This window comes from Protopterus annectens, chromosome 5.part0, assembly GCF_019279795.1.
Source record: "Protopterus annectens isolate FY-2018-M chromosome 5.part0, PAN1.0, whole genome shotgun sequence".
Taxonomy (NCBI): Eukaryota; Metazoa; Chordata; order Ceratodontiformes; family Protopteridae; genus Protopterus; species Protopterus annectens.
In genome coordinates, this window is record NC_056735.1 from 166,350,128 (window position 1) to 166,373,652 (window position 23,525).

The window sequence follows — 23,525 nt, forward strand, 5'->3', positions numbered from 1 at the left end:
GACCAATGTATGAAATTTCTAGCACTTCTACAGATGTGTTAATTTTTGGTGTAACTTTGTTTTATAAAACAGCTCAGTTTCTGACAGTACTAAAATGACATCACCTGGTAAACTATACGTATTTACTCTGAAATTCCACAATATTGAGGAATGGGCATATTCCCCAACCTTGGGGATTGTGTGATCTTGCTCACCTGTTGATCATCTGCTTAGTCGACCAAACATAGTTTATTTAGATATACATGTATTTATATATATACATATATATATATATATATATATATATATATATATATATATATATATATATATATATATATATATATTTCTCCATCTTTGTAAAAACAAGTGTGCATATTTGTATATATACTGTGATGATATGGGCTAGTGTCAGCATATCCAGCTGGAGTTCTGTAAAGAATGATATATCCTTTGAATATCAAACTGATTTGCACAAATGCTTATGTTACAAATGTATTAGAACAGCATGGCATTTGAATACCAAACTGACTTGTACAGATGTTTATGTTACAAATGTATTAGAATTGTATGGCATTTGAATATCAAAATGTATTTGTAAAGCTGCTACTGTTGAAAAATGTATTAGCAGTGGGTTCTGCTGGACAGAAAGGAAATATACATACAGGTAGTAGTTGATTAAATGTATATACTGTAACCGAGAACATTGGAAGAGCAGAGGTTAACCAGCTAGCTTACTTTAAGAAAAATAAGGGAAATTTAAATGAGCTGTTAAACCATAAAAATTGCATCCCACAGTGATGAATAGGACTGGAGATGGTAATTCCAGAAGAAGCCTTTGTTCGTTATCTCAATAAAAAGAGGGGAAGCACTATAATTGTTTCATGGCTACAGGGCACTGCCATAAAAATTTAGATGTGTATTGTAGCTGCCTATGCTAAATTCCTGTCTCAGCTTCAAAGGGGGATACTGTGAGAACCTAGAGTCAGGTGACCAGATGAGGTCATTCTGCCAGCCATCTTGGAAATTTTAGATATTACAGAGAGTGTTCTCTGAGTATTGAGTATTCTGTCTTGGGCCTGACAACAAGAAGGACCATTCACCATATCATCTGCCTTGTTCTATTCAGTAAGTAGGGAATAGTAATTCTCATTGATTCAGGAAAATAAAGCGTGGCTTAGTTTAGATATTGTTTTTCTTTATTTGTCTAAGTCTGTCCATCAATGTCATTTTCAACATTTCCTGTGATTTGACCTCTGTGATTTACTGTAAATATTTATTCAGTATTTTCATGTTCTTTTATTATATATTATTAAATATACTTACAACTTTTATTGTGACTGGTCCTTGTAGAAAGTATTTAACCTTTGAGAGTGCTTATATTTATTTGGTGACTCTGTGTGGGCCACTCCTGAAGGCCTAGCTGTCTTGGCCAATTGCTACCATTTGTATTAGTATTAATATTACACAGTATAATTGGATCCTGTTTGTTAAGGGCCATAGAGTAGCTGATTGTGGAGTGTCTGGTGGAAGTGATAGCTACCTTATACTCTGGGCAGAAGGGAGCACAGCAGGTAAATCTGTGCCAGCCTTTCCCAAGTGTGTGTGTGTGTGTGTGTGTGTGTGTGTGTGTGTGTGAAAATCAAATCTCACAGTGTGTGTGTGTCAGCTACTTGGAGCAGGGACATGAAGCACAGGTCACAGAGAGGGTGGTGGTGGACTTGTCTTAGGCACTTGGCTGAGGACCTAACCCTGCAACTGTACCAGTGGGGAGTCTTACTGGGCCCCAGAGGGAGACAAATATAAAGAAATCCAGATCCCGGGCTGACTGCGATCCATGTTTGTTCTTTAGGGGAATTGTATTTGGTGCAGATAGCTGCATCTGGAAATACTACGTGTATCTATTTCTCTGAAAGTGAACGTCTTCCACCAGTATCAGTGGTGAGGTTTAAGGCTCCTTGATCACTGGCCCAGAGAGGTGATGTCTCTCACACACACACAGACTCACACACACACACACACACACACACACACACACACACACACACACACACACACACACACACACATATACTGTGTGTGTGTGTGTGTGTGTGTGTGTGTGTGTGTGTGTGTGTGTGTGTGTGTGTGTGTGTGTGTGTGTGTGTGTGTGTATATATATATATATACATATATATATATATATATATATACACACATATACAAAAAGAGTTGTATATATATATATGTGTGTATGTGTGTGCGTGTGTATGTGTGTCTGTGTATGTATTTTTATATATATATATATATATATATATATATATATATATATATATATGGGTCTACTTCACTTCACTTCACTGAAAGCTCATTTCACTGAAAGTCATTTGAGTGAGCACACTTCACTGAAAGCTCACTTCACTGAAAGCTCATTTCACTGAAACTCATTTCGTAGAAAGGTATATGCCCTTTTCCCCATTGTAGTGGGATCCTGGAGTTAGTATAAATAGTAGGAGGGGTTGTGAGGGGCAAAGAGGGTGTGTGGGGGCCATAGCCCCCCACCTATTTTATACATTTTAAAACCATATACAGGGATACTTACAACTCCAATGGACAACTCTTTTTAGAAGACAATGTATGCTCAGACTATGTGGGGGGCTATGCTCCCTACATCCCCCCTTACTATATATATATACTAACTCCAGGATCACACTACAATGGGGAAAAGGGCGTATTCCTTTCAACAAAATGAGTTTCAGTCAAGTGAGAGTTCAGTGAAGTGAGCTTTCAGTCAGGTGTGCTCAGTCAAATGAGTTTCAGTGAAATGAGAATTCAGTGAAGTGAAGTAGACCCATATATATCCATATATATATATATATATATATATATATATATATATATATATATATGGTTTCCTATGAAACCGTCGAAGTAACATTACATCGACTCTCGGAACATCGAGACTACTACATCGAAAGCTGAAATCAGCGAAAACGAAAACCGTCGAGTTCCAACATATCGAAACTGAAAAGGAAACACGCCTATTTATGTGTCATGGTAATACATGTTCCGTAAACTCGATGTTCTCTAACTCGACGGTTTTCGTTTTCGCTGATTTCAGCTTTCGATGTAGTAGTCTCGATGTTCCGAGAGTCGATGTAATGTTACTTTGATGGTTTCATAGGAAACCATATATATATATATATATATATATATATATATATATATATATATATCTTATGACAAATTATGACAAAGTGGAAAGTAAATAGGAGATGAAAGTTATATTTTTTTGCTTCACTCGTCTCCATTGCCTTCTATTCTGTTACCCTTGTGAAGTAACAATGGTTGTTTGCAGTATTTATATCTATTTTCTTCTCCTACTGCTCTCACATTTTAAGCTTCTGTATCCTGCATTTTTTTTTCATTTGAAACAACTTCCATTTAAGTTGTCTGATCTTCACATAATGTTCCTGTGACACATTACTGTGTTCTCATACTGTGCTATCTCCCTAGGTACAGTATACTTAAGCAAGATACCCTCCTTATTTTATCTTGTGGAGTGCTTTGATGCAAGTATGCACTATCTAATTCCCTATTCACAGGCTGACCGTGACTTGGCCTGAGGAGTATGAAATTGAACCTGACACAATACGACACATAGTTTTACTGGTGAAGTGTTATGTAAATATCATTGCTCGCTGGAGAAACACTCTGCTAATCCAGTTTGAGCAGTGTAATGCTAACCCACTGTGAGGTCTTCAGATATACCAGTCTTATTCAAACCAGATAAATGTCATAGTCTGGATTTAAGTTTATGTCCTCAGTTCCTCTGCCTGGACACATACTCTTTTACATGCGCTAAAAATATGCCTGCATGTATGGACACGTGTTTTAAACATATTGATACAATTTTACCAAGATTAAATCATATGAGCTGGAAGCATTATGTTTTGTTAATTTTTTAACTACAAGGACATACTCATTTGGTCCAAACACTCCCATAAATATTGCTGCAACAGCAATAAAATACATCGTAAATGTAGGTAATTTTTTGAAAATTCCATCACTGTGTACTTACACTAATTTTTCTGACTTCCAGTCTTATTTGAAATCAATATACTTTCCTATAAAAATATAAATATGCAACAAATGTACAAAAGAAACTCAGTGAAATTTAAAACTTTTAGTCTACTGACATTGTACAAGTACTAAATAAAAGATTGATGCAGTTATACTTATCCTTCTGACTAGCATTTTTCACAGAGGGACTTGTCCATAATAACCTGACCTGAGCTCCATGCCTTTAGCTGGTTCTTTAGAAAGAAATCAGAACACTTTTGTGCAACTATTTCATGCAGTTGACTATAATTACCTGTTCGTCTTCTTCACTGCCTGTCCCACCTAAACTCAGTGAGCTGAGGTGCTTGGAATGGTCTGAGAACTGTGGACACAATTGGGAAGATGGTCATTAAAGAGAATAAATGAAGTGATAACATGTTAGATACATCAACAGTGCTGTTTGTAACACGTTGTTACCTCTCTGTAAAAGGCATTAAGGAACAAAATGCAAAGCCAAAAGCACCAATAGTACAAGCCACCAGGTAGGGATGCTGTGTATCATGACAGCATGTAAAGTACACATAACTGCATGATGTCCGTCAGTGAACTAAAATCCAGCACAATGCCACTGTTCTCTCCAGTCTATGTTTTGTTTATTTACTCATGAAAAGTATGTCAACTTGGCAAGGAAGCTCAAGTAAGGAGGGGCTCCTGGTCACTAATGGTAACATCTTCATCTGTTCATATCAATAAGACTCAGAAATGCAGTGGTTGAGGATACACATATATGTTTTGTGATTTTCTTGATGTTCTGAATGCATAATACTTGATCTTATTTTAGGCCATTTGCATGTACATTGTGCCCAGTATAACTGTTTCTAGGCAAACAGTCTTAAAAACAGAATTGTATATATATATATATATATATATATATATATATATATATATATATATATAGACACACACACACACACACACACACACACACACACACACACACACACACACACACACACACACACACACACACAGTGATATGATATTATATATATATATATATTTACCACAATTTATACAAATCTAAAAAAGGTTCCACGACCAAACATTTAAAATGCCATTTTTGTTTACATACATATCATGATGCTTGCCTTAATGAATATACCCCTGCATTTCTTGCTTATATTATGTATATGCAGACATTCATCAGTACAGGGAATGAGTGTGCAAATGAGAGGTGCCTCATTTAAACAACACTCACTTCTAATGCATACCAGAACAAAGTAAATGACAGTTTAACACTTAACATGCAAGTGTGCCCAGCGCTTTGCTGCCAAGTTTCCCTCTTGCAATGCAAGGTGCATGGTTTATTATGGAAATAGCATTCTGATGTTGAACACTTCTTACTCATGAATGTTTCTGAGTTAGTGGCTTTGAATACATGTAAGTACATGTAATATAATAAGATACTGAAGTTTCCACAAATGGAAATGACTGCAGCAAGCCTGCACTTCTACTGTTGCAGCCATCACTGCAGGTGATGCAATCAGCACTTGTCACTCCCAAAGGTAATTTTATGCACAGTGCTTTCATCCCTGATATAATTATCATAATCTAATAAACTACCCATGATGTCAGCATATTACTGTTATTATCTTAGAGCTATAAAAAGAATGAGAGTGACAGAGAGAAACTCGCACATAAAGAGACAGAGTGAAAATATATACTGATTGAATAAAAAGTCATGAATGTATACCTATGCTGTTTTTCACAGAGCTACCTTTTGGAATGGATGACACTAGTATAAAATGTATTACTGTATGTATGTATATGTACACACACACACACATGTGTGTGTGTGTGTGTGTGTGTGTGTGTGTGTGTGTGTGTGTGTGTACAAATTAATGTCATATTTCCTATATATCTATTGAAGGGAAAACAATAACTTCTCCAAGTTAAAGTAAATGTGAAAGGGTTGTTTGTCAGTGATGTGATGATTACTTTTATTCAGTTAAGATATTATCTGAAGTCTCACAATATTGGGAAGTTTCTAGAGCTCAGATGTACTGAATAAGGCTATTCCCTATTTTGGTCATTGATGTCTGCAAAAGGTGTGCTTGTATTTTTCAGTCCCAGCAGCTCTAAGGTTGTCATAAATTCATGCACTATACACTTACAGTATCCACTTCCATTACCACAAGAAAGATACGCTACATCAGGTGGGGATTAGTTTGTTTATGCCTGTCAGCTTCCCCATCTGTGTTGGAGTTTATTCCTTCTGTATTTGTGCAATTTCCTATAGAGACTGTTCACCATTCATGTAAGTGAGAAATCTTTACTTTCAAGGAACTGCATTGTTTTCAGACCAGCACAAAAAAATGCACAATGCACAAGTGATCCAGTCATTTTCAAGACTGAGTGTGTGTGTGTATATGTGTGTGTGTGTGTGTGTGTGTGTGTGTGTGTGTGTGTGTGTGTGTGTGTGTGTGTGTGTGTGTGTGTATGAGTGCTCTTAGTGGAAAGATTCTACAGAATGTTCTACATCTCCTTGTCAAACTCAGCTCATACAAGCATCTGCTCAGTTCTTCATAACCGTCTTGCTGTGAAATGTTTCCTCTAGTCATGCTTTTTTACGTTGATTATTTTTGTGATGTAGAAAGCGCTATACAAATCTGCCTGGTTTTAGCTTTGTCAACTTTGTTGTAGAGAAAAGTGGAATAGACAGGTGTAACAGAATAGGAATGATAATAATACATACAATGAGGTTCAGTAGTATAGTCAGTGCACTGGGAAAATTCAAATCCTTTCTTATTATCTTCCATGGATCCTTCATTTGCCACCTGTCTATGCAACAGAACAAGGCACTCCTTTTGACATTTTGTCCCAAAAATGATAAACCATAAAGGCAATTCCTCCTGTGCTTCACCACAGTAACAGTGTTCCTACCTCATTCCACACTCCAAGCGTAGGCCTAACACCTGTGCCTGACACTTTCTCATCACATGCATTACTTCCTGCCCATTCCTGTTCTCATCTGTACTTTCAGGGCTCACAATCTTCCATCTCAGAGCAGCCCTGCCTGATTTCTTTTGGAGCCTGTATTCCAGAAGACCCTTGAGAATGCTCATAAAGCCCTCCATTACAGCTAGTGCCTTGGTTATTTTATTTTTTAACGCCCATAACAAACATATATCAACAACAAAGATGACAGTAATTTGCTTACCGACATCAAGTTGTTCTCACCACTAAACCTTAAGTGAAGAAAAAAACTGCAGGCCTAAAAGTAAATAAATAAATAAATGCCCAAATCACAAATGACAAAAACTCAAACTGAAAGGTTTTTTTACTGGAGTGCAAACTCCTGAAACTCCCAGAAACGTATATATACTAACTCCACAACTGCACAAACATGAAGAAGATAGAGTTGGTGCACACTTAGAAACCATACCAGTAGGGATTTCCACCTGTTGAAAACAATCACTGGCATTTTATTTTCCAGTGTCTTGTGACACAGGTACCTGACTCTCAAGGAATAGAAACTTGATGGCCTGTAGAGAAGTCATGCCATACTGAATATGTAAACATATAGAGGTTTGCAAAAAATGCAATGCAGCTTTGGAAATGGTCTGCAATAAGACCTGCTACATCTCTTTGGGGCCCAACCCTAACTTTTGCTAACCACTCATTCCATGGTTGTATTACCTTTATACCTACTCCTTCTGACATGACAGCAGTTGACCATTTTTACATCTCTCACATGTTATTTAATCATTACTACAGTGTGTAACAATGACTTCCAGCAAATTACGACAACAATAATACATATACGCTTTCTCACTCCCTCACTCTTCTAACTAATCTCACAAATACAATAACCAATGCCCTAAACTCACTCTCTCTCTCTCTCTCTCTCTCTCTATATATATATATATATATATATAAAATATACACACACACACACACACACACACACACACACACACACACACACACACATATATATATATATATATATATATATATATAGATAGATAGATCGATAGATACACAGATATAGATAGACAGATGTAGATATAGGATATGAACTGTCAAATGTACACCAAACTCAACAAACATTAATAGTAATTACTGTTGGTAAAGATAATTTAATTTGCTATGTATCATAAAAAGAGATCAGCCTATCCTTATTTCTTGTAAAGCAGTGTCCATTACAACCCATGCATACACGCACACACATGCACATGCACACATGCATGCACAAGCAAACACAATATCTCTAAAATAATAATGCAACTATAAGGTGAATTAAAATATATGCATATATTAAAGAATAATGTAATTATCAGGTGAATTTAAATTAAAACTACAACCTAGCTAAAACCATTTTCCACACACATCTCAACAGCTTCAAAACTACAGTATGCAAATCTCAAATGCTTAAAATAGCTCACTCTTAAACAGAATTATAACTAACAAAACAGAACTAGAATCATGGAATTATGGGTTGTCCAACACAACAGAGATATTCTTGCTCTATCAGAAACACAGTCTAAAACAAACAGTAGTATCTCTATTTTTTGGGAGTTACTAACATGCAATTGTAAACGGACAGACAATGCTAGAAAGTAGTAGATGGTGCCTGTTACTTTGTCAATATCTCTTGCAAATAGATTTAATAATCATATGCCAAAGCAACAATCTTACAGGGTCACAGCAGAGACCTTAGGCAACCATACAAAACTAAATGTTGTGTCACAATTATCCCACATCTAGCTTTTACAACAGCTTAGAAAATGTTCTCCATGAAATTATTCCATCAGTAAATAAACATCACTTTCACTCACAGGAAAGAAAATCCTGAACTACAACCTGACATTTATCCAAATATACTGCAATTAACCTCAGATATAATTTCAAACAAATGTTTTGTGTTTTTGCAACTTTGGGAGAATTGCTGTTCTTCTGAGTTGACTAACAGCATGCCAAGGTTGTAGAAGTATTGGGTCTGAGTGATATCATGTCTACTAAATGAGTCAAGATCATGCACAGTGGATTCTGCTCGGACACTTGGATGCTTGCATACTCTGGCACCTACCTATATGGCCATATCTCTTGTGGGAAGTACCATTCAGCAATAACCCAGTCAGTAAATCAGATTTCACTGCTCAGTAGGATATAAACATTCAATGGCAGATATCTATGATCTATGATCTTTCAGCACTAAACAATAACTATTTAAATGGAGTAAATCCTTGATTGTAAGGAGGGTTTAAACAACACACAGAAGGTTAAGACTGAAGGGTAGAAATAAAGGTACAAGGAATGGATTTGCCTGGTAGTTGGTGCAGAGAACTAAAGATCTGAGTTGTTATTGAAACGCTTCCTGCAAATTAGGGAAAATGTTTGAGTCCGACCACCTTTGTTTGCCTGTTACATGACTCTGAGCAAGTCACTTTACCATACAGTGCTGCTGGGTTGCTCCTGAAAAGAGATACTAGTGTCCAGTGGGCTTACTCAGTCAACAAGTATATAAAAAATGGCTTTGTCATACAGTTGGCAAGGAATGTAGCAAACCTCACAGGCATACTTTTTTGTGAGGGTTGTAATGAATACTGCTTTAAATGGTATATATGTATTTTATGGGTTCCTACCTTTTGATTTAGTGTTCAGAATATTGAATGCTATGTTACTGCTATATATATATATATATATATATTTATATATATATAAACATATATATATATATATAAATATATATATATATATATATATATATATATATATATATATATATATATATATATATATATATATATATATATATATATATATATATATATATATATATATACATATATATGTATAGAGAGAGAGAAAGAGATACAGAACCACACACAAATATTGTGTGTGTGTGTGTGTGTGTGTGTGTGTGTGTGTGTGTGTGTGTTGTAAATTAAAATATATGACACATGAGGACTTATTGCCCTAAGAGGTGTAATGTCTATTAACTGTCTGGCATAGCACTTGTGCTGTATTTGTTTGCCTGCACACACACACATACACCACCTCCCCATGCATGTGCACACTCACATACACACACACACACACAGAAAGACACCCCTGTTAGTGCAAGTGGTAAGAAGTCACTTAACATTACCTGCAAAATGTTGCTACTCTCATTATGTCATCCACATTGTTTCATCTGGGTTTCTTCCATGGGGTCAGATAAAGAGAAAGAGGAGGGTAGTTTCCCACATCCCTTCCCAAGCCTCCAATATTTCCTGGGCATGCCATAAGAGCCACCTACATAGGTTTTGGTCATGACACTTTATTGATGAAAGTTGGTGTAAGATGGTGGTGGTGGGGGTCAACTGAGTCACTGTATGGTGGTGACTTTAAGAAAAATGCTTAGAATGCATTTATTGTGAATGAACCTAGGTAAAAGCTAATACATTGCAATGCATTTAATTATTTAAAGCAGTGAAACAACGCAACAAATAACAGTCTTCATCTAACAAAGTGATATAAAACATGCACACATTGCAACATATTGCATAAACCAGTCACCTAATTCAGAAAAAAATATGCTTTGTGTAAGCATTAATGGCAGAGTTCCTCAACAAAGACAGTGAGAAGGCACATGACTTTCATGGCATTAAGCATATTAAATAAAGTTATATTTAGCCAGGAGTGGCTTATTACAAATGTGCTCTACATTTTAATCTACATGGTCTTCAGATGAAAAATAATGAGAATTATTAAGATTGTTCATACTCTTGCCGTAAGACTGCGATTCACATCTTCATGCAGTGAGAACATTTCTGGAGGACTTCTAGGTAGGCCGTCATCTTCAGAACTAGTCCCGGTGTCATCCATCTTTTTTGTGGGAATTAATCGTGGGGGAGGCCCCAATTTTATATTTTCCTGTAGTTTTAGCTAAAATTCAGAAAGAAGGAATGTTAAACTTAAAATAATTTGATAGTATAATATTGATAACACAGTTGCCATCATTTGTTTTACTTTGTTTATCACAATGCACTTTCCCTGGTCAGATAATACACTCATGTCCATATGGCATTTGTTGCCTAGCCCAGTTTCCCTCTAATAACTACCATCTTCTTACTCACTGCCACTGTGTCATGGCCAGCATGTTTTGGACTCTCCCAATGTACTGTCCTAGGAATAGAAACTTTCTTCTTGTTACTGTTTAACATAGGTCTGTGGGTTCATAGGTAAGTATTAAGCAACCAGTCTGCAGGCCATTGCAAGCCTAGCCAATAAACCATACTCAAATCTCCCACTATCCTCAAAGAGGGCAATATAGGGTAGATCGAGGGTCAATCTGAAGATGCCATTTACCTTGAAGGTGGCAATGGTGCTACTCTGCTTGAAATGTAGTGGAAGTTTGTCCCAGAAAAAGAAGATACTTTGGGATATGAACCTATCATACCAACATGTCGTATTAGCAGTTGATGAAGATTTAGTTTATTTAATCAGATACTCAATGAGCTGTTTGTTTTGTGAAGGAACCAAAGATCAAAGAAGGTTAGATCTTGCATGGCTCTAAAGGCTAGACACAGATCCCACAGAGGGTTCTGTAAGAAACTGAATTTAGACAGTGGGATGTCAGACTGTCTTAGTTATCAAGATTTTTGAGGACACTGATCTTTTTTAGTTAAGAATCTCTGAGGTCTCTCAGGTTAAGTGATATTTTTAGACCAATATATGCCAAAGAAGTATTTTACTCAATAACAGATCTGAATGTAAATCCTTATGTTGTGCTATGGATAGTAAAGGAGAATTATGACTACCTTGGATGTATAGGAGATGCCTTTGGAAAATAGATCAGGCAAATGGAAAGCTTTCTGAGCTACTGCAGAGACATGATGGTCAAAAGATAAGGAATTATCAGCAAGAATAGATCTCTTATGACAGTGCTTGATTGGAGGGGGTGTGTTACCTATATGATATGGGAATCTTTTTTTTTGACAAAAAAATAATTATACTCCATTTTTCACATTTAATTTCAGACCCTTGTCTTTGCACCACTTACTTTAAAAGTCTTAACCATGCTGGAGCAATTGTAAGTCAGTAAAAGATCACTTAACAACTCCTTATTTATAGTTGTCTGCAAACTTAGGTAACCATGGGATAGGAATGTTGGTCTGAAGGTCTCAGAAATAGATGTCAGACAGGAGAGGGCTCAAAACTGAGCCCATTGGTTACTTTTTTGCTTTCAGAAGTGGAACTCGCAACTCTAACCACAACCAGTTAGCTATCCATAGCACAACATAAGGATTTACATTCAGATTTATAAGTTTGTTAATAATGCCTGCATGGGGAAGAGGGCAGAAGGCCTTGGCCAGGTCTAAATATGATATTTGTACTGCTTAACCACTATACAATACTTTTTTCAAAGTATTTTCAAAGTAAAATGACTTTTTTAAAGATGTTAATAAGCTCAAATAAGCAAGATCTTCCTTTGTCAAAACCAAATTGATGACTGTCCAAGGTTAACAGATTTTTAATGTCCAGATTAATGAGGTCAAAGATATTATATTTCATAACTTTACATATGAGGCTAGAGAGACAAATAGGTCTGCAGTTATCAGGGTCTGTATTTAGACCACTCTTACACAACAGCATTACAATGCCTGTTTTCCAGGCTTCCTGGATGTAATCGGTGGAGACGCTTAGATTAAAAAGGTTAACTAGAGGTTAAGTTAGGCCATATTTGATACTGATAATTAAACAAACTGGCATGTTATCTGAACCCATGGATGAGATGATCTTAATATTTCAGAGAACTGACAGGAAATGTTCCACAGTAATTAAAGTGGGAAGCTGTGACTGTGGCATACATTTTGGGGGCCCTAGTAGGATGGTTAACAAACTGTGCAAGGGAGTTAGCACTTATAACATCAAGGAAACATTGGACATGCTGACCACTGGCAATGTAGACTGTCCAGTTTATTGATGGGTAGTTTAAGCCCCCCCCAGTAGAGGTCTTGGGTTTAATGGGGATTTCATTTAAGGTGTCAGGATAGCTTTCATGCTCAGAAAAGGACACAAAGAGCTAACAATGCAGTGGTAATTAGTTTTTGTTGAGGGTGATTTGGACATCTAGATGTTCACATTTGGTGTCCCATAGAATCTGTCATGAGGTAATGACATCCTTGACAAATGCTGATACCCCCTCACAACTGCCACAAGGTCTGAAGACATGACAGGCATTATAATCAGGAACTGAGGGAGAGCTTTCATTGCTTCGGAAACATGAGTCTGTAACAACACACATATGAATATATTCAAGTTGCAGGACAACCTCACGTTAGGGAAATTTTTTGTTTAGAAACTTGGTATTGAGTGAAGCCACTTTAATGTGCAATTTCCAGCAGATGGACTCTACGTAAACAAAGTACTATGAGACAGCAAAAGCTTTAACCAGAATGCAAAATACTGATGACAATATGGCTATATTGTGATTCTGCAACACTTCATCCAGGAGTGGCGTCAGCAGATTCAGTGGAAGGCATGGCAGAGGAGATTACAGACTGACACCTGTCAATATGAAACTTTTCCAGGAGGGATGAGAGTTTAAAATCTGTTTTGCAAAAAAAAAAAAAAAAAAAAAAAAATCACAATCAAGCTATGAGATTAATTATAGATTTAGAATCGATCAAAGATAATGTTTACAACTAAAGCTAGATTATTTTTCTTTCTTAACAGTCTCTGTTTTCATATTGCATGAACAAAAGAATCATGCAGATAAACAAGTGTATGAAATAAATGCTGAATCTTTCTAGATTGTACTTTTATACCAAATAAGAGATATAGCATGATAACGTTTTCTCTCGCCTCTTTCCTTTTTCCTTTCAGCTTTCTCAGATACAAAGCTGAGATATTGCAGACATTGAAGCAGAACTGGATGCTTTTTGACCCCTACTCCTAAGGCAGTTTTGTTCTATTTTTTGGATATAAACATATGAATCAATGCCAATGTTGTCTAATACACCACTAGGCTCTCTGCTCTGAATATGTTCAATCATGCAATCAGTACATACATCTGCTGAAGGAATATGACAATATTCTGTAATCTTTTTCTATCCCTATTTGCATAGTATAGGTTGCTTTTTTCCCACTAACTGTCATTATTTGTCATACAATATAACCATTCAATAAATATGTAGTTGAAAGAAAAATCATCACAGGACTGTTATAGAGCATGTTCTTACATGTGACATCTGTGCAGACATCAATTTAATGCAATCTACAACGTTTCCTGTATACAGTATATATATATATATATATATATATATATATATATATATATATATATATATATATATATATATATATCCTTCTGATAACACCGACAAGCGAAAACACTGACAACGAGATCACCGACACCAGAAAACCGAAAGTTCAAAAACACGAAAGTTCACATGCCTGACAAACCACAATCCTGACAGTCAACAAAACAAAACAAATTCCTTTTCCGAAAAACACACACACAACACAAGCACACCAAAAACCTTACAAACCTACACTAAACCTTACATACACAACTATCTATGCACTAACCTTAACCCAAACCCTAACCCTAAAGTCCATCACTATCGCACACTTACCTTACCCACACCCTAACCCTAAAGTCCGTCACTATCGCACACTTATCTTACCTGCACCCTAACCCTAAAGTCCATCACTATCGCACACTTACCTTACCCACACCCTAACCCTAAAGTCCGTCACTATAGCATACTTACACAATCATGCTCGTTTCGCATGTCGGTGTTTTCAGCTTCGGGATTTCAAACTGTCAATTATTTCCGTTGTCGGTCTTCCGGTGATGGTGTTCTCATTGTTGGCGTTTATAGCTTTCGTTGTTCTCAGGTATATATATATATATATATATATATATATATATGTGTGTGTGTGTGTGTGTGTGTGTGTGTGTGTGTGTGTATATACAGTATATATGATGAATGCGGCCTTTTATTCAGGGGAACCTAACAGCTAATTTAAAATTGAAAGGTGCAGGAGTGGAGCTCATTTCTGAAGGTCCTGCCATGGAGAGTTGCTTTGATACATGAAAGCTCCCCTATGCCAGCATCCCTACATGTTGACAAACTGAGGTTCGATGAAGCTGAACCCATCAGGTTACAAGTCATAAAATATTCTGATTCCCTAACTATGTTTCCCATTGTTTTAATGGGTTGGTGAAAGAGCTATTATTTTTTTTTAAGTGTTGTCACAATCATGAAGTTATCATATATAAGTAAGGAAGTGTGGTGGGGCAAATTCTATGGGGTACACAGCATGAGCCGCTGAAGAAAACTTTTTTTCTATTTTCAAGGCTCATTGACTAGCTGACCAGTTGTGATTGACTAGTTAGTTTGTTGGAGTGCTGGGAGTCAGGACTTTGGAGTAGAATCCACCACCCCAAATGTCAGCAGAACCAATAGTATGTCTAGCAAGTGTTTTATGGGGGATTATCAGATGTATTTGTCAAATGCAGATATATTTTTTTGGCCAACCATATGCATTTTTAATTTGTATTACAATTCATATAGTTCAGTTCATCTATAGCTCCATAACATATTGATGAAATAAAACAAAAATGACAACAAAGCTTACTTCTCTTTTAACAGGATAAACCACCAGGGATAGATCTAGAGTTTGGTTTGTGGTAGGATTACTGAAGCGATACCCTCAAATGAATCGAGAGATTGAGGAGGTCACCAGAATAATTAATAGAATGAAGGTACTCGGACATTTGTCATGGAATCAGACAACATCCCTGGAGCCAGGAACAATATGACTTTTACAGTGGTGACAATAAGACTTACGCTCATAGTTCTTCAATGCACTTCATTTAGTGTAAGCTTTCTTCTTTTGATGAAGGCAGAAAGTTGCTGTGCAACAGTAAATCATTGGTTATTATGCACTACCTTCTCCATTTTAGGGGTGAATAATACAGCTATTCACAGTGCAACAGTGCAAATGATTTTTACAAGCACAATACTCTAAACCATTGAGGGTTGTGGCACCCACCTAACTGTGTGTTTGTAAGATTTGGGAGTAATTATTTGTCTAATGTTATACTTTATTTAGTTTAATTAGGTAAGTGACAGGATTTTTGGAGTATAGGGATTTTGAAAACTATTTGCAAAGTATCAGTACCAATTCCATTTCAGTCCATATGAGTCATTTTAAATATTCTCTCTTCTGTTTATAATCTTGCTTTCATTATAATTTTGATGCATTAAGCTGAATTATTTTTATCTGGCTTTATAGTGCTGAAATTATTGTTCTGCTGCTGCATTGATTAGCACCATTTGATGATAATTTACTTACTTTGCTATTGAAATTATATTGCACATATGGATTTTTTTCTCCACGGGTCTCCCCTGACTCATAAATCAGAAATAAATGACAAGCAAAAGAACATAGTACAGCCTAGTTTTCTGGTGATCCTTTATTAGCAGATGGTCCTAATTAATATGCATTTTTTATGCCTAAAGATGGATAAGTATATTGTGCATTTAAAAATGTAGCAGTTAGGAATAACCAGTGATTACTCAGGATTAACACCCATTAAATATTTTTTTCTTTTTCAGTTTGCTTCTGCAGGAGACCTTTGGTCAACAAATTAATGTTTACTCTTATTTTCTATTTAAGTTAGTCATTCATGATCCATTTACTTCATTTCCTTGCAAAACAGAACTTTCAATTAAAATCACATTATTACTTGCAGTAAACTGCTGTTTCCTGATAGGTTATTCACTATATAACAACATACATCAGGAGTTCATTCTTCCTTATACATAATAGCACCCAGGTGTATCCATTAAGCCTCACATACAATGAATGAGTTTGTATGAGTTCAAAGTTCAACTCACTTAATGCTGTGTTTATTACTTGTGGACATAATCTGTCAACCTGATAAGAAAGTTGCACTTAGTTCAGTTTTGAAGGCGGTTGTTTACTTTTCTACCAGGAAAAAGGCTGGGGTTATAATAATGCTACTTAGAGTGGAGGATTTATGTTTTTTTAATATTGAAGGTAAAATAGAAGCAACTCATAATTAGAAAAAATCTTATAATGAAAGTAAAATGTCTTCTACCTGCAGGGCTTTTATGTTCTCAGATACACTTTCCTGGGAGAAGACTCTTACAGGCCTGGTTGACTCTTGCGTAGTCTCAGAGAAGAAGATGCTGTCATGTGATAAAGCTCTGCTCCCCATCATACCTGTATGGCTCCTAAGAAAAGCAAATATTGAAAATAAATGAGCATTTATCCTATAGATCCATAGTAATACTTCATATGTAGTAGAGGTCATTTGTTATATATCCTTATAATGTCCTACCATAATGCACTTAGATATGCCTGCATTCTAAAGGCAAAGAAACAGAAACATAATAGCAAACTATGACATTCTGTGCCATAACATGCATGCAGTGCAATGCTGTAGTGTACCATGCCTTGTCACAGCATATCATGCAATAACATGCATGAAGTCCAATGCTGTAGTATACCATGCCTTGTCACACCATATCATGCCACAACATGCATGCAGTGCAGTACTGTAGTGTATCATGCTGTGCTACAATGTTTCATGCCATATCATGCGTGCAGTGCAGTGCTGTAGTGTACCATGCTTTGTCACACTGTATCATGCCATAACATGTATGCAGTGTCATGCTGTAGTGTACCATGCTGTGCTACAATGTTTCATGCCATATCATGTGTGCAGTGCAGTGCTGTAGTGTACCATGCTTCATCACACTGTATCATGCCATAACATGTATGCAGTGCCATGCTGTAGCGTACCATGCTGTACTACACCATATTATGCCATAACATGCATGCAGTGCAATGCTGTAGTGTACCATGCCTTGTCACAGCATACCATGCCATAACATGCATGCAGTGCAATGCTGTAGTGTACCATGCATTGTCACAGCATATCATGCCACAACATGCATGCAGTGCAATGCTGTAGTGTACCATGCTGTGCTACAATGTTTCATGCCATATCATGCATGCAGTTCAGTGCTGTAGTGTACCATGTTTTGTCACACTGTATCATGCCATAACATGTATGCCATGCCATGCTGTAGTGTACCATGCTGTGCTACACTGCATCATGCCATAACATGCATGCAGTGCAATGCTGTAGTGTACCATGCTGTGCTACACTGTTTCACACTGTGCCATGTGATTATCATAATGCCCTAAGTTACATTTTGTATTACACTACAATAACAATTACATTTTACAAATTCTTAATAAATAACCTAGTGATTTCATAGAACAAAATCAGGCACATTACCATGTTTAAATATTGGTTACTGTGCAGTCAGCTTCTATGTTATATATTCATTCAAAACATCACCCTTGCAAAAATATAAGAGCTACTTCAGTGCTTAACAGAATATTCCCTCTCCAGGTAAAGTCAGCATCATCCCATTATGTAACAAAAGCATTATTTGCACATATGCAGATCAAACTAAGACTCAGAAAAATAATACACTGAACAGTTCCCTGCTTTAGGACTGTCACCTTCTTAGATTGCCACAGTGGAACATTTCTTAATTTAATATTAGATATTGAAGGGCAAACATGTATCTTAATGATGCTAAAGACATTTTCACTTTGTAAAAAAAACTGATTGATTGCTGTAAAATTCTAGTTGTTTTTATTATTTAATATCATATTGTAGCCTTAACAATATTACAGTTTTCTGCTCTGAGTAACAGATGTAAAATGAATAAATAAATAGTCTATATATCTCTGCAGGGACATGGCATCATATATAAAATGAACATCCTCAGGTTCTGACATAAAAATTTAGACCAACTAATGTGAATAATTTGTGTTACATAAAAAGTTAATTGAACTAACTCACTTACCCTTTTATCAAAATCAATCATGAAATAAAATAATTACATTCACTAGGGAATTATTACAAAACTCAAGTTTGAAAAACTCAGTGACAGCTCTTACCATACTGAATGCAAATTCTGTCTAATGTGTACATGGGATGCAAAACTCTCCATTTGGGTCAAACGTGGCTTTTTGTCTCATAAGGAAAGTCCATCCTAAATTGCATAAGATTCAGCAAATATTACTTCTGAGCTTTGTTAGCTTAGGTAATTCAAACAGAACCTATTCATTATTCTGATGAGGTATGGTACTGTTCTCATCTGCATACTGATTGTAACCTGATTCCTTTTACACACAAACCTGAGAGGTGAGCAGTTAAGGTGAACTGATAAGAATATATACTATACCTCAGGGCTTATCTTAGGCCAATTGAAATTATTTGGCCCAATAGGGCCCCATACTAAACTACAACAGGGTCATTGTGTGTCCCAGAAATTTGACTGAGAGGCACTACAACAAAGTAGAAGCAATTTCCAGCTAGTAGTCTTACTTCCATAGTAATTACAAGTCTTGTTAGAGGGGCAGATAACATTTCCCATCATGCACTGCCCTAGTGGCTAATCCAGTATTATAAGTAATTGCATCTTCACATCTCTTGTATAGTTCGGTGTGTTAGCTGCTCACACCCCAGACTGTTCAGTCACTATTCTGATTAGCCATTTGGCTTTCTGTTCCACTCCATTTCCTGTGCTGGAATGTAATAAGACCAGGCTTAATTTGAAAACTGAGAGAGAGGTACTGTGTTTCTTTTACTTCTCTTGTCATACCTTACCTCTTAACTGTCATATTTTTGTTCTGTTTTTCATAAAATTTGTGATTTTCTAGATTTTGGAGGCAAATCAGTGAGGATTTAATTCACTAAATAATAACTTCATATTCTTCAGAAAATGCGTGGTAACACAAGACCTTTTATTCTAGCAACTTTCTAAGTTTATAAGAGCAATATTTGAAATGTTTCCTTATTTTTGGCCTTGTCCCCCTATTATTTTTGGCTTTGTCCAGATGTTTTGTGCTAAGAGGTTTAGAGCTATGTCTCTTGCTGACATGAGATTTCCAACTAGATGGATGGTAATGACTGCATTTACAAAAATGACTGTGAAATAGTCAGTCTCAGACAGTATGAAAACAAACACTAGTAAGCATTAACTATTAAATAAAATAAAATAATAACAAATACTATGTTGATTGGTAACATAATGATCCCTAAGACTTGTGACACAATGTTACCAATTCAACAGCGTAGCAGAGAAATGCTTGTTACAGTCACATTTAAGATTAAAATAATACATAAATCAAGAGATGTGAGTGTGCTGGATGGAGTGGGATGGGGGTGGGACAGAAACATGATTCATGTAACTGAACGTGGGAAAACAAGCCAAAACAGTTTGACTTATAATTGCACTGCAGTGCTATCATAGGCTTACAGCTGTATAAAATATGAGGACAAGTAGAAACATAAAGGCAGAAAATGGTTGAACTGGACCAGAGAAGAGTTTTGGAGTAGTGTATATTGCAGTATATTAGAGAAAGCTGAACAAACTGTGTGGATTTATGTTCTCCCTACAGCCGTGTGGACTTCCTTAAGTCATCTTTGTCTCCTCCCTCTTGCAAAATATGATGTGTTGTGACTACTCAAAATGTTCCCTGCATGTAATCCTTCCTTTTGCCTAATGCTGGAAAATATCTGTAATCCACTTACCAGTTTAAAAAATATTAAATATAAGTTTTTTTTAAAGTTTATGTTTAAGTGTAATAGTGTGGAAGCAATGCCACACTGAGAGGGCTGAAGTTATTAGCATTACTATTACGCATTCTGAGGAAGTTCAAAGTTTTATGTGGTTTAGTTGAACTCATTGACTGTAACAAAATTTGAGAAGTAAGCAGATAAGGAACTCCAGCCATTCAAGGCAAGTGAAGGATGGTAGTTTAGTGCAACTGATTAAGGGTATGAGCTGCTAATGTTCTTTGGCTTACATCCCTGAGTTTGAATCCCCCAATCTCCATTTCCTGCTGTAGGACTCTAAACAAGTTACATAACCAAACTTTGCTCCAGGGGTGCTGCTGCATTAACAGACACACTTAGTGAGTTTACTTACTTAAGGAATTAATAAAATTCAAGAAGTTATTGATAATAACTAAAAAATGTCCTCCCTTCCCATGACTTGATAATAACGCCACTGCCAAAGCCAGCTGTAAAATGTCAACATTTCCCCCAAAGTATAGATGTCATGTAAGGCAAGACAATAATTTGCTGAAGATACACTCCAAATCATCTTCTGATGTAAAAACATTGATTAACATAATTTGCTCCCAATGCACAATTATAGGTTTCCATTATTTAATATGTTTTTAATCTTATTTGCTATGGTCACTGTTTCAGTCCTCGGCAGGCATGAAATAGTAACCATGTACTTGTTCACTCTGGTGAGGAACTGGTCATTCTTTCTAACCATTTACTTGGCACTCATTAAGCCAGTCATTAAATATAATGCCCCCTTTGACATACATCTGTCCAGACACATGTAACAACTGTAATGCTCACACAGATATCTTACTAAAAAGATATAAGGCCTAAAAAACATGTCCTACATAGACCGACTTTTTTGAAAGGCAGAGTCCACAATAGTAGAAACGCTTAATTTATTAACAAGATAAAAGCTTTCGGGATACACCCTTCCTCAGTTATCAAGTTATATTATTGATAACTGAGGAAGGGTATATCCCAAAAGCTTTTATCTTGTTAATAAATTAAGCATTTCTACTATTGTGGACTTTGTCTTTCAAATACGTTTTTGTGTTCCTGGTGGTTAACTACAGTCAACTCATTCATCTGCTCTACATAGACCGACTCAAAGCTCTGTCATTATATTTGGTATCCTGCCAAGAGGTGACCTTTGTCTGGCATACAAGTCATCCTCCAACCCAACACTGACGTATTTACTGTATATCAGGAAGTCAGATGGCATCAGAAATACTCAGTCTAGGGATCTATAAACATCTTCTGCAACATCAACAGAACTGTTTGAAGGGACAGGCATAGCTCACAAAGGATACTGCTGCTGTGGAATGGAATCGCCATCCACATACAACAAAGTTCACACCTGTCCATATTCAAGTGCAACTTGGATCTCTTGATGAGAAAGAGAACATTTACCCCAGGACAACTCCCTGTACTACCGCTGGACAAAGGCAGATCCGAAATGCTTTATCTCATGTATGGATCACCTCAAATTATCTATGGTATGATCATATCTCTCAACTGTCCAGATTTTCACAGAATGTCCAGATTTTGCCTCATATTTTTGGTTTGTTCCTCATAAAATTTGTTGCTTTCTGGCAAATCACTGATGATTGAATTCACTAAATAATGACATATATTTGATTTTCGGACTTCATATCCTTCAGAAAATGCATGCTAATACAAATCCTTTTATTTTAGCAACTTTCTAAAAACAGTATTTAAAATACGTTCCTATTTTTGTGCCTTTGACCCCCCCCCCCCCCCACCATTATTTAGACTTTGTCCAGATTTCTTGTGTGAAGAGGTTGAGAGGCATGGGTATGATCCCTGTTTTTCTCATTAGGGGTAATATATAGTTATTAAGCATGGGATGGATAAGGCCAGTCTCTAAACAAATGGGATAGATTAATTTGGGCACAAAAAGGAAATTTGCTAGGCTTAAAATGGCCTACAAGGGCAGCTAGCCTAGTACTTACTTATAAACCTATAGAATGTTCTATCTCAAAAACTTTAGATTGTGTGAGTAAAGCAATCCTGCTCTATCCCATCAGGTTAGTTAAGTTTATGAAAGTAAAAAGACTGGCAATCGGTAATTAGGTTTTTGGAACAAGGAGGGAGTGACTAAATAATTACATTTCTAAATGTTAAGAGGGTATGAAGAGGTAGAAATGTTTTTAAAATTAAAATGGAGGAATTAGATAATTAGGTTTATAAAAATGAAAGACATAGACAGTGTATAATTGCATTTTTGAAACTAAAGAGATACAAGTAGTTAGGTGCCAGTAACCCTGGAAAATTGTTCAACCCCCTCCACCTCCCAACATACATATACACGCATGCAATGCTACACAAACCAGCACAGAATTTTAGCTGTAAGGTTTATATATATGGTGTGCTACTTTTTCCTGTCTGCACTTCTGCACAACATCATGTCGCTAAGTAAAACCTTAAGCTTTGATCAGTGATACGTAGTACAAAGCATATAGAAAATGTACAGCATTAATTTGTATTATTTTAGAAAGAAACAATGAATGCAGCTGCTATTAGAACACTGGCTGCTCCTGCTTGTTATCCTTAAGAAGGTACAGTTGTGTTACACGTAGACACACTTAGCCACTACAGCAAACATACCTCTCAAGTGTATCTCTTTATGAGGAATGTTACCCATTTTGGGTCCTAAAAAATCCATGTTCCTCAAAGTTCCACATTGCAGGGGTTCGTCACAAATTCAATGTTAGGATTTTTGTTAACTGATATCCATGAAACATAGTACTGAATCATATTAATTCATCAAAATACTTTTTTCTGAGTTCAA

At 36.3% G+C, this 23,525-nt stretch overlaps 1 protein-coding gene across 1 annotated transcript in view; it reads right to left on the reverse strand.

Annotated features, from left to right (window-relative positions):
* The window catches only part of CRACDL (CRACD like), a 328,296-nt gene that overhangs the window by 253,566 nt on the left and 51,205 nt on the right, over positions 1 to 23,525 (reverse strand). The window contains exons 3-5 of the mRNA XM_044071817.1: positions 17,147 to 17,282; positions 10,792 to 10,953; positions 4,334 to 4,402 (exon numbers count right to left, since the gene is read on the reverse strand). Of these exons, the coding sequence (XP_043927752.1) occupies positions 4,334 to 4,402; positions 10,792 to 10,953; positions 17,147 to 17,282 (367 nt within the window). The remainder of the gene's footprint in view (positions 1 to 4,333; positions 4,403 to 10,791; positions 10,954 to 17,146; positions 17,283 to 23,525) is intronic.